Source organism: Crinia signifera, chromosome 19 (genome assembly GCF_055691185.1).
Source record: "Crinia signifera chromosome 19, ASM5569118v1, whole genome shotgun sequence".
Classification (NCBI taxonomy): domain Eukaryota; kingdom Metazoa; phylum Chordata; class Amphibia; order Anura; family Myobatrachidae; genus Crinia; species Crinia signifera.
The window spans coordinates 66,587,372-66,600,633 of record NC_139226.1 but is presented as its reverse complement, the minus strand read 5'-3'; the positions used below and the strand labels follow the sequence as shown (position 1 = coordinate 66,600,633).

Genomic DNA, 13,262 nt, shown 5'->3' with positions numbered 1-13,262 from the left:
TGGGGTGCTTTTTCTCCTTCATACCTTCTGAAAATGAAAAATTTTGAGCCAGAACTGCATTTTTGTGTACAAAATTTAATTTTTAATTTTCACTGCCCAGTTGTACCACAATTGGTGAAACCCCTGGGGGTTTGAAATGTACACTATACCCCTAGATGAATTCCCTGAGGGGTGTAGTTTGCAAAATGGGGTCACTTGTGGGGGGGTTCCTAAATTTTAGCATCTTATGGTGCCTAGAAACCTACATGGTGCCTAAAAAATAATCTCATAAAAAGGAGGCTCCAAAATCAAGTAGGTGCTCCTTCTATTATGAAGCCTGTGGTTTGGTCAACGTGCACACTAGGGCCACATATAGGATATTTATGAAAACAAAAGAATTGGGGGAATCAATTTTTAGTCACATTTCTCTAGTAAAATGTACTGTATTCCTTACAAAAATGTATTAAAATTGCAAATCTGCAAAAAAAAATGAAATTTTGAAATTTCACCTACACTTTGTTTTAATTCCTGTGAAACACCTAAAGGGTTAACAAACTTCCAAAATGCTGTTTTGAATACTGTGAGGGGTGCAGTTTTTGAAATGGTATCATTTATGGGGGTGTCTCACATACAAGTCCCTCAAAGTCACATCAGAACTGAACTGGTCCCTAAAAAAATCAGTGTTTGAAATTTTCTTGAAAATTTGAGAATTTGCTATTCATATTGTAAGCCTCCTAGTGTCCAAAAAAATTAAAAGGAAGTTGAAATAATGATGGAAACATAAAGTAGACATATGGTCTATGTTAGTTATTAACTATTTTGAGTGGTATGATTATTTGTCTCACAAGCAGAAAATTTAACATTTTGCAAATTGCTAAATTTTCCATTTTTTTACGACATTTTGGTATTTTTCACAAAAAAACACAGACTGTATCGACCCAAATTTACCACTAATTTGAAGTACAATGTGTCACGAAAAAACAATCTCAAAATCACTGGGATAAGTAAAAGCAAAAAAAAGTTATCCCCACTTAAGTGATACATGTCAGATTTGAAAAAAAGGGCTCTGTCAGGAACGCAAAAACTGGCTCTGTCAGGAAGGGGTTAAAACTGCTTTCTTGAGACTATGTGGTGAGTGCCCTCTTTCTGGATTTGAATAGCCTGACGATCTCTCTCTCCACCTCCTAGTAAGCCCATTCAAAGCAAAAGCTTCGAAAGCTAGTCTGCTACCTTCTGTGTTTGTGCATTTGTGAGAAATAGATGTAGTTTCACACTGTTTCGGAGACTCACGCACACTAGACCTATATATAGATGATATCTATTTATGTATTTTTTTTCAGATTATGGCAAAAGAGAGCAACATCACAGTTTCCAAGGGTTCTACTGAGAAAACTTCAATAATGCAAATGAGGATAAATGAAATATTCAATCAAGTAGATCAGAGGATGCCTAAAGTGACTTTTTCCCATAAGAACAACACAACAAGTGCTAAGCATAGCAAAGTTCTCCTTAAAAACTCAGCTGAACGCTATTGTGTTGGTGATCTTCTGACCATACAGGTTGATGCATATGATTATTCAGGCAAGAGGAAAACCTACGGAGGAGACTATTTAAGAGCAAGAATTTCGAACTCTGATATTAGAGCAGGAGCATCTGGCAGGATTGAAGACTGTAACAATGGGACATATTACATTTATTTTACTTTATTTTGGGAGGGTAAAGTTGTGGTGACAGTCTTTCTCATGCACCCAAGTGAAGCGGTTGCAGCTCTCTGGAGGTCAAGAAACAGCTGGTATGGCAATGTAGGCTACTTGGGGAAATTTACAAGTCCAGGAAAACAAGTAGAGACCAAATGCGGTTTTCACCTTAAGGAGAAAGAACTGTGCGAGTACAAAGATGAGAGAGATGAAGAATATTTTTTTTGTGTGAAACCTCAGAATTTTAGTTGTGATAAATACACAGAATATAAAAGCTGGAAAACTTATAATTCACAATTGTCCACACTGGAAAACAGTCTTCTTGTGAGGTATGTTACAGTTCTATGATTTTCAATTTATTTCAATATACTGTAAAGTTTACAAGAGATTTCCAGTGTTTATAATATCAAACAACAAATATGAAACGAATATCACATTTTTCAGATAGTACATTACATTTGAATTACAAAAAATATAATAATATTGGTTTAGATAATTCAGCTCACAGTGCTAATTTAGGGGCCAATTCTGGATCGCTTGGTGCAATCTGAAAATGGCCCCAGCCCCGATAGTCAGGGTTTGTGCATTTCTGCGCATGTGTAAACCCTGGCAGAGAACGGCTTTGGGGCCGGATACACTAAGCTTCAAAAGTGATAAAATGGACAGCGATAAATAGCCAGCCAATCAGCTGCTACCTGCCATGTCACAGACTGTGTTTGAAAAATATCAGGCAGGAGCTAATTCGTTGGTTGTTTATCACTCTCCATTGTATCACTTTTGAAGCTTAGTGCATCTGGCCCTTGGTGAGTTACACACTCACCAGGCCATTCGCTGTGGGGAGGGAGGGCTGGGCTGCTTCAGTGGAATGCCCAGCGTTTTATTGGTGTCCCCATAAAAACAATGGGTATTCCCCTGGGAACGCAGGCTGGTTGATCCCTGCTGGGGGCATGCGGCTGAAGTCACATGACATCAGCACCCACCCCCTCTTCAGTGGACACTGACTGAAATAAGTCAGGGACCATTGAATGATTTCTCTCCCCTTCGGTTGCATGCGAGGTGAGGTGTTCTCATACTCATCCCCTTGCAAGGCACAGATGGGATTCGGCAGCACGGGGGGGGGGGGGGGGCTTAATGGGAGTTGTAAGTTATTTATCTACATAATTATTAAAAACCTAAACCATATTTGTTTACTTACTAAGATTCAATTATCATATGTGCTGAATAACATTATATTAATGCCTCATATATTACTGTAACTCAGGGCTTGACAAATCATGGGGGCCAGGTCGCCATGGCAACTAGATTCTGCTTCCTGGCGACCCGATTTTTCAGGGAGGGATGATGCACATCCTGCTTGTGGCCAGACAGAGTGGTGCCCTTGCTGTAACTGCAACAGCGGGGGAGAGCGGTGGATAACCCACGCGGCTATTTCAAAACTCGAGGTGGCTTGTGGGCCAATCGTAGCTTGCAGTTCAGCAGCTAATCAGTAGCGGCAATGGTAGCTTCAGTTTGCCTGTCAGACCGTGAGATCCTCCTGGCTCACGAGCCACCTCAGGTTTTGAAATAGCCATGGAAGCGTACCTGCTCTGATACCAAGGCAGCCGGTGGGTTGTCCACCGCTCTGCCTGGCTGTTGCTGTTACCACACATAGTAATGGTGGGGAGGGAGGGAAGTAGAGAGGTAAGCCCCCATGGCAAAGAGCATGCATCCCCTGGCAAAGAGCTTGCAACTCTTGGCATTGAGCAAGAAACCTGTAGCAATGAGCATGTAGGTCTGGCTCCTACACTTTTATTCTGGCTCCTAGATTTTAAAAAAAAATTGTGAATCCCTAGATTAACCCTTTTAAGTCCCAAGGGAAATTGTGAAAATAATTAATTGACTTATTTATTTTAAACCGTAATTTGTATTACAACATACAGTAACACCGCCCTGTCCAATAATGGGTACAGCCTCTTGTATATATCACTGTGAATGGATGTGGATGGAACCAATTTTGTTCTGATGTTTGTGTTGATTGTAGTCATACAGAAGGAGCTCCTTTCATTCAGCACCAGCACTCGCCAGATCTCTTCCACTGGCACGAGCTGGCGGAGAGGCGCTCCATCTGGCAGGGATGCGGCTCACCCGCATGCGCATCCTCATCACTTGGTGGGGGGGGAGCGGAATCCCTGCCCATCTCCGGTTCAGGGTGTCGGGCGGGGTTAGAGGGGTGCAGGTGGCAATTATCGATTGAATTGCCAGGACCCGAAAGCATGAGACATGCTCCATCTGTAAATAAACTTAATAAAAAATTGGCCTCTTTTGACTTTGCACTTTGGGCCTGATTCAGACCTGATCACAAGGCAGCAAATTTTCAGTGTTAAGCATTCGGTTAAGCTATGACCTTCTACAGTCAAATCCTGCCTTGCAAATCAATGTGCATGCTTTGAAGATTGCAGTATGACTACACATACATTCACAGCAATACGAATATGTACAACACCCCTAACAGGCTAACCATAAAATTACTTTTACATTGGCCACAACTCATCACACTTACACTGCAGGATGCCTTATGCATGTGTACAATGGGCCATACCCATGCGCAGTGTAAAAAATAATCACCCGCTGTACAAATTTGCAGCCGTGCATTCGATTGGCGCATGTGGCTCCTCTGCCCAGGGGTGGATTGGCCATAGACCTTACAGGGTAGAATCCCATTAGGCCAAAGCTCATGTGAGGCCACCTGTCAGTAAGTGACTTTTCTTTTTTTAATGTGTCTCTTCCAAAAGTAGTGGCCCCATCCCTCTCCTGTCTTCCATGCAAACAGCCTTTGCCGGTTCACACAGCAGAGTACCCGATGCTGCCAATACTCATCTAAGGCGGGCGCCCATCTATAACCATTGTAACAATTTATGGGGTGTTTCTGGGCTCGACTGAGTTATAATGAGTTATTTGTCTGCTTGTTCAGTCTTAGGTCCTTATTCTGGTTGACTCCCCCAGATGCCGCCCACCGCCAGTACAGCCGTAAACAATCAGTCCTTCGTGTGAACGTGCGGGGGACTGATTAAATTAGAATAACCCCCTTAGTAGAGGGAGGTTGGGTATTATTTGAAATGTGGAGGTTTGTGGTTTGTCAAAGTGGCCTAAATATCTGGTGGTCAGATGCAAAATAAAATGAGGCTGTAAGGATGCATATTACAATATATAGCCATATAGCTAAAGTTAACTAATTAGCTAGCTACATAAACTGACTGAGTGATTCACATGACAAAGAGTTGTTGCGCAGCCGCAGCACAACTAAGTTAATCTGGGCCAGAGAGGATGGATACAACTGTATAAAATGCAGTATTGTTAATTTAAAGGATTTAAAAAATGAATCACTTGAAAAATGTGGTGTCCTGACGAAAATTATACAGAATTTCCGTTATATAATTTTAGTCATGACAACATGGACGTACATTTACTCAACATTTTCATTAATAAAAAATTCCTACTTCCGTTATCGTCACATCTTAGTCACAGAAAAAACCTTCATCGACAAAGTGTGTCTGAATTTTCGTTGACAAAATTAACACTGCTCCACATCACCTTAAAGCAGTAGTGTTGACAAGAACATGCTTCCAGGCTATTCATGAGACATTACCACCTCAGTTGGGGCAGATAGCCTTTTTCCTATCAGTTCTTACAACATTCACTACCTCATGGTCTTGTAGGTTAAGTTGTTGCATGGGGCCGAATACTGGAATGTTGACACAGTGGAGCAGAATCAGACCTGTTTGCAAGGCTGCATGTGTTTAGAGCAGTGCCAGATTAAGCCTTCGAGGGGCCTGGGACACTTTAGACAGGGGGGCCCCCTTGCACTTGTCATTACTGGCCGAAAACTGCATGGGAGAATATTACACTGTCAAAACACAGAGTAAAGTCAGTATATATATATATATATATATATATATATATATATACACATACATACCACATGAAAAGCCTGTGTTTGTCCCTCTGCACCTTACTCTGTAGGACTGTAGAAGACCTCATAGTTCCAGTGCTGCCTCTGATTAAAAACCCTCCCATGACTAGGCTGCTGCTGCTGCTGTCCTTCATGGGCCTGAGAAGAATGTAATGAGCTCCACCAATCAGAGCTCAGCACAAACCTCTCAGCCTCTGCCCTCTTGTGCAAAGTGTCATGGAACTTAGTCAACTCCCAGTAATGCACTGCAGATAGTGTGCCTTGGCACCCCATGCTCAGCACCATTAATAATTGTCACATTGGCAGACATGTGAAGCTTCAGCACTATCCCACTCCCATGCACAAAACTTTTAGCATAAAAAAATATATATATTTCTCTTTCGTCCAGTCCGGTGACACAGCTAACCTTGGGATGTAGGAGGGTCCGCATGAGCCAAGGCACCTATAGCTGAAGCTTTTCCTATGGCTGCAGACTCTTCCCCTTCTGCATCCCAGCATGCTCCAGTTCATTTTAGGTGCTCACAGGAGTGGGTGCTTGGCTGACAGGCTGCTTAAGCAGCTGGCTTTTTTATTCTGTTTTTTTTTTTCCGCTAGTTAGTTAGACTTTTATTATTTTATTAACTGTAGTGTTAGTGCAGGTTTTTGTCCAGCATGTGGCTTCTCACAGAAGAGCGGCATGCTGAGAGCGCAGCAGAGGCTGACAGAAGCACATCCTGTAAGCGATCTGTGTGCAGGGGTGTCTGTCTGCACCTGCTGCACAGCGCTTAACCCAAGCATTGCTGGGGTTTGCCTGGGCCCTGGCAGCGCTCCGGAACTGGCTCCTTACAGAAGGGGATCGTGGGGAAGGACCTCCCGCAATGGCGGCCGCCATCTTGGAAAGGCTTACAGTCTGAAATCCCTCCGGGGAACTGAAGACTGTCACAGGTGTCCGGCGGTGTCGGATGACTCAAAGTGATCCCAGCAGAGGGGAGGCACGAGGAGGTGAAGAGACTACATTGTGGGAGCGGCTAAAGGGGGAAAAGGGCGCCAATCAGGCTTCCCACCCCGCTGAAGCAGGAACTTGGTTCCTTCCCACCTGTGTGCAGGTGCCATTTTCTCTCCACAGAGTGAGCTGAACGCTGGCTATAGCCTGTTGCTGCACACAGAATTGAGGTCTCCTGGAAGCGCTGCCCCCGCTGAGACTGGGAAGTCACAGAGACAGCAAGCAGACAGATAAGTACTACTGGTTATACTGCCTGGTACTTTGCCTGACATTTTGCACAGTGGTAAATCATGACTGACACAGGTGATGATGCTGCTGCTGTAAGGGGGGGTGCAGGACATGTCTTTAAACTGCAGTATTTGCAGGGTTAATTATACATGTGAACAGATGGACCAAGGGGAACCTTGCCCTGCTTGTAAGTCTGGGCCTGGCAAGATGCAGGCCAATGGGTCTGAGCAACTGGAACCAGCGTGGGCTGCGGCCTTAGGGAAGTCTATGAATGCCTTGGTTGAGGCACTGAATAGGCAGAGGAACAGTTTAATCAGGCCCCAGTTCTTCCTACCAATGCTCTATGGGGTCCATTGCTCCTGGGCAAGGGGATCCCAAGTTGATGCAGGTCATTCAAAACACTGCGCATAAAATGAATGCACTTATGGAAAATTTTGCAAAAACCCCTGATAGTCTTTCCTCTAGATGGCCTTCTGTTACATCCTCTCTGTTAGCTGATTCAGATGATGATGGTGTGTGTACAGATGATTTGGTTGGTGATCATAGGGAAGAGGCAGATGCATCTGTCCCTGGTATTGAGGATCTTATCCTGGCTGTTAGACAGGCTTTAGACTTGTCATAAGAAGATAAAGTTCAGGCTCAGTGCATATTTAAAAGAATGCGCAGAGAAGCTGTTACTTTCCCTCAGAACCAGGTATGGTCTCTTTGTTAGGGGAGGCTTGGAAGGTGCCTGACAAAAAGGTGTCCATGTCCAAGAGATATGCAAACATGTATCCCATGCCATAAGAACATGTAAAAACGTGGGAGAAAGTTCTATTGGTGGATGCGCCGGTGGCTAGACTGTCAAAGGCTACAGTTTTACCAGTTCAGGGTAGTGCAGCCTTCAAGGATCCGGTGGATAAGAAAGTGGAAGGTTGCCTAAAAGCTGTTTTTGAGGGAGTGGGATTTACACTCCGCACCATTATTTCCTCAGCATGGGTAGCGAAGTCTATGATTAAGTGGGCTGAGGCTTTGGCTGATCAGCTGCGGCCTGATTCTGAGGCATTTTTTCTAGTAGAAAAGCTCAGGTGTGCTGCAGAATACATCACTGAGGCTGGGGAGAAAGGCACCAAGGTTTCCGCCACTTCTGTGTCAGCAAGGCAAGCCCTTTGGCTGAAGGCCTGGGATGATGACAATGAATCTAAGAAATCCCTGGAAACGGAGTTTAAAGGGGAATTGCTTTTTGGCTCCGAACTAGAAGCCATTATTAAACAGGCCACGGGGGGGTAAGAGTACCTTCTTGCTTACCACCGTGAATGAGTCAGGTTCTAGGTTTGGGGCCTTTAAACCTACTTTTCGCTCTTCATTTCATGGCAGGACTTCCAGTAGAGGACAGGCGGGAAGAGGTAGATTCCCAGAAGGTAGAGGTAAGGCTGCCAAAATCCAGGTTTGGGGCCTTCAGTAAGAAGCAAGTGTCAAAAGGAGAGGATAAATCCTCTGCATGACTGGGTAAAGGCTCCCCGTTCTGGTCTCAGAGTGCCGGGTCGCCTCCTGCAGTATCAGGACAGATTGCATCTTCCATCATCCGACCAGTGGGTTCGGTCCATTGTCTCTACAGGTTATTGGATAAATCTCAGGGGGAATCCTCCAAAGAGATTTCTGCCAACCCCTTTACCTCGAGAGGCCAGGGCATACTCGGTTCTTCTAGAAGCGACCTCCAATCTCAGGGAGAAGGGCGTTGTGGTCCTGGTTCCTCAGGAGGAACAAAGGAAGGGTTTTTATTTGATACTCTACTTGGTGCCCAAACCAGACGGGTCAGTCAGACCCATTCTAAATTTGAAATCCCTAAATCAACACGTATGGGTGAATCATTTCCGAATGGAGTCTCTCCGCTAAGTGCTTGGCAGCATAGAGCCAGGGGAATTTTTAGCATCTGTAGATGTCCAGGATGCATATCTACACATACAAATATGCAAGGAACATCAGTCTCTTCTTCACTTTGCGATAGGGGAGACTCATTTGCAGTTTAAGGCCCTACCCTTTGGCTTGGCAACAGCACCAATGGTATTTACGAAGGACGGCGAAAATGGCTGCGTCACTGAAGCTCAGGGGGATTGTTATCATCCCATACTTAGACGACCTGCTATTCAAAGCGGAGTCAGAGATCAAGTTGGTGGAAAACATGTCCATAGCAACTCAGTTTCTGCAGGACATGGGATGGATTCTGAACATGGCCAAATCCCATTTAATTCCATCTCAGAGATTACTTTTTCTGGGGGTCATACTGGACACCCATTTACACAGGGTTTTCCTACCAGAATCCAAAGCAAAAGACATCAATCAATTAGTCCTACTGTTACTGCAGGCTCACAGGCCTACAGTTTGGCAGGGGTGAGACTCTTGGGCAAGATGGTGGCAACTTTCGAGACGCTTAAATTTGCCAGGTTTCATTCCAGAATTTTGCAATGGAGCATTCTATCTTGCTGGTTAGGAAACGCAAAGACCATTAAACAGAAAAGTTTGATTCTCTCTCAGGAGACAAAGGAGTCTTTACTTTGGTGGACGGACGTAGAGATGTTGCAGCTGGGGAGGTCCCATCACTCTTGGGACTGGGTGGTGATAACGACCGACGCCAGTCTTAGGGGTTGGGGGGCAGTTGCCCTTCACCATCGGTTGCAGGGTCTTTGGTCCAAGCAGGAATCCAGACTTCCAATAAATATATTGGAGCTTCGAGCAGTTTGGAAGAGTCTTCAGAATGCCGAGGAGAGTTTGAAAGGCCTCCCTATCCGAGGGCAGTCAGACAATGCCACGGGGCTGTAGCTTACCTGAACCATCAGGGCGGGACTTGCAGCAGGATGGTGATGCAGGAAGTCTCACGGATCCTTACTTGGGCAGAAATCAACATTCCGGTTCTGTCTGCTGTCTTCATTTCAGGGATCCGGAATGTAGAGGAGGATTTCCTCAGCAGGGAGGATCTGCTGGAGGGGGAATGGTCCTTGCATCCGGAGGTATTCCAGGAAATTGTGAGTCTCTGGGGGCTCCCAGAGGTGGATATAATGGCATCCAGGAACAACTGTCAGGTTCCGAAGTTCTGTTCCAGGACCAGGGACCCAACCGCTTGGGCGGTGGATGCCATGACGGTCCAGTGGCAGTTTCACCTAGGATATATCTTCCCTCCGTTCCCAATGTTACTGAGGGTGCTGAAACGAGTGAGGTCTCAGCAGGTGCAAAGTATTCTGATAGCATCGAGCTGGCCCAAGAGGTCATGGTACTCTAGACATTCTGAGGTTGTCAGCGGAGTCGTGGCCTCTTCCTCTTCATCAGGATCTGCTAAGAAAAGGACCATTTCTTCACCAGGACCTGGCTCAGCTCAGTTCAAGTTTCAGCTTATTGAAAAAGAAAGGTCTCTCTGATGCGGTGATTCAGACTATGCTGAGGGCTCATAAGCCGGTCTCAGCTGCGAGTATCACCGAGTGTGGAAGATTTACATCAGGTGGTGTGAACTTCAAAAAGGTACACACTTCCAGATTCAAGGTATCCAGATTACTGGAGTTTTTACAAGATGGTTTCTCATCGGGACTGGGTTTACCGTCTCTGAAGGTACAGCTTTCTGCTTTATCTATTTTTTTTCCAGAAAAGGATAGCTTTTTTGCCTGAGGTTCAGACCTTTTTACAGGTTGTTACCAGGCTAAAGCCACCTTATAGGCAGCCGGTGGCACCGTGGGACTTATCTTTGGTTCTATCTGTGCTTCAAGGCCATCCTTTTGAACCATTAAGGTCAGCTGACCTTAAATATGTGTCTTGGAAACTTACATTTTTGTTAGCCATTGCTTCGGCTAGGCGTGTTTCGGAGTTAGGAACGTGTCCTGTAAATCTCCACATTTAATTTTTCATGAGGATAGGGCTGTGCTCCGAACAGTACCTAGTAAGTTCTTGCCAAAAGTTGTTTCCTCCTTTCATTTGAACCAGGAGATTGTGCTCCCGGTGTTTTCTCCTCCAGAAGGGGCTAAAAATAGGGACAATTTGAGGAAATTGGACATAGTTCAAGCCTTGCGAATTTACGTGGACAGGGTAAAGGATTTCCGCAAAACAGATCCGTTGTTGGTTCTCTATGATGTGCATAAGAGAGGTTGGCCTGCTTCTAAGCAGACCATTGCCAGGTGGCTTAGGTCAGTGATTGCCTTTGCTTATACCAAGGTGGGTAGACCTGTTCCTTCTAGGATTAATGCACATACCACCAGGTCAGTGGCTTCCTCCTGGGCTGTCCGTTATGAGGCTACAGTGGAGCAGTTGTGCGGGGCTGCCACTTGGTCCTCTGTTCACACCTTTACCAAATTTTACAGGTTCATGTCGGAGGACGCTTCATTCGGACGGGTAGTGATGAGAACTGGCAGTCTGAGTGTACCCTCCCATAGTACCGGCTCGTGAACGTCCCAAGGTTAGCTGTGTCACCGGACTGGACAAAAGAGAAAAGCGGATTTTTGTAAGAACTTACCGTTCAAATCCCTTTCTCTGAGTCCAGTCCGGTGACACAGCGATCCCTCCCCTACGCTCAGTAAGTCATGCCGTGCATGTGTGTGATGTTATGGTAAGATGATTGTGCATATAAGATGTTGGGCATTGTGCTAAGTTGTGTATCCTAGTGTGCTTTTTAAGATTGAACTGGAGCATGTTGGGATGCAGAAGAGGAGGAGCCTGCAGCCAGAGGAAAAGCTTCAGCTATAGGTGCATTGGCTCCTGCGGACCCTCCTACATCCCAAGGTTAGCTGTGTCACCCGGACTGGACTCAGAGAAAGGGGTTTGAACGGTAAGTTCTTACAAAAATCCCCTTATATATATATATTTTTTAAAATACATGCTAACCATAGGGGGCCTAGCTAGAGGGGGGCCCAGGGGTACTGACCCCTTTTGCCCCTGCTTTTATCCGGCCCTGGTTTAGAGCAGGGATGGGGAACCTTCGGCCCTCCAGCTCTTGTTGAACTACACATCCCAGCATGCCTTACTACAGTTTTGCTATTTGGCCTTGCTTAAACTGTTGAAGGGCATGCTGGGATGTGTAGTTAAACAACAGCTGGAGGGCCGAAGGTTCCCCATCACTGGTTTAGACCCTAGGTTAACGCCGCTCTGGTGAATGCCCCCCCCCCCCCCCCCCCCCCCCCTCATCAGCCAAATCCCTTTGCAGGGCCGTGATCAGACGTGAACACATCCATTGACTAGCATGCGCACAGAGGAGAAAGCATTTTATCGTTAGCATCAAAAATTTTCTCCTCCACTTCACAGCTCTCGCAGCTGCCGTTGCTCATCTTGGCTAAGAAGCATGTTCTGAGCATAGGGATCTTTTGTTGAAGCCATTATAGCACCCAAGCAGTGCATATGCTTTTAATTGAATGCCTACCTGCCAAATATCCCAATTCATATTCAGTTATAAGAGTAGGTAAAATTTGCTGCAAGTGAGTGCCCATAATTTTATCACGGATTTTAAAGTCCATGTTCAACATTGTGATGATGCATTGTAAACCAAGAAGAAATGGGTTCCTCTCTGGCTTAGATAGGAGAATCTTATGGGAATAATTAAAAGAATGAGGAGGAAGGGAATTATGGTGGATGTTCTGAAAGAGATTTAGAAGCAATGGGAATACATTATCTTGGAGAATTTGTCAGGAAATGTCTTAATAGTGATTTCCAAATTTAGGCTGTCACATTGACCTTGAGTTAGCTTAGGTAGATGGGTTTCATCGAACAAAAGTCTCTGTTGTTGATCTAAGAACTGAGGGAAGTATACTGTAGAATGATAGCCTGGGTGGCAGGGAAAACTTTGGGTAACAGAAGCATGTCGCTGTGCTAAGTAGTAAACACCTCACACTTCTGCCTAGCCACAGAACTAATATTGTGGCCACACAACCTTTTAGGTACCACACAGAAGTTTAGGATTGTCCCAGCAAACAATATTGTCCTTGACAAATTCCGAGCACTTGGACTTGAGAAAGGATTGAAAATTAGCAAAAGAGGCAAGATGCGCAGGGAATCACCATAAGTTATCACAACAAGGGTCTGTGGAAAATGTTAGCGTGTTAATGTTAGTGTGATAAGAGATCACGATGGCATGTACAGATGTAGCGCCTCTTATTCAGCCAGGGACTGGAGATAGAATCGCCAGCCGCCAGCCCCTGCCATCCACCAGAAGGGGGCACGCGTGCACGAGATGCTCGCGTGCCCCATTTTGACAGAGCTCTCCATCGCCCCCCCCCCCTCTCCGCACCCCTATTACCATGCCCATCCCCTGAAGCAGAGACGGGCAAGGATTCCGCCACCCACTGCCAAGCTACGGGGATGCACGTGCGTATGAGATGCTTGCGTGTCCATGTCAGATGGAGCGCCTCTCCACCACCTCTCGCCAGCGGAGGGGATCTGGCGATGGCTGGGGATCTATGAGAGGTGCTCCATCTGT

At 45.6% G+C, this 13,262-nt stretch overlaps 1 protein-coding gene across 4 annotated transcripts in view; it reads left to right on the top strand.

Annotated features, from left to right (window-relative positions):
• The window catches only part of LOC146042633 (NXPE family member 4-like), a 142,663-nt gene that overhangs the window by 71,349 nt on the left and 58,052 nt on the right, over positions 1 to 13,262 (top strand). For all 4 annotated transcript variants that reach the window (XM_083162717.1, XM_083162720.1, XM_083162718.1 and 1 more), the window contains one exon: positions 1,320 to 2,005. In XM_083162717.1, coding sequence (XP_083018843.1) covers positions 1,320 to 2,005 — 686 coding nt within the window. The remainder of the gene's footprint in view (positions 1 to 1,319; positions 2,006 to 13,262) is intronic.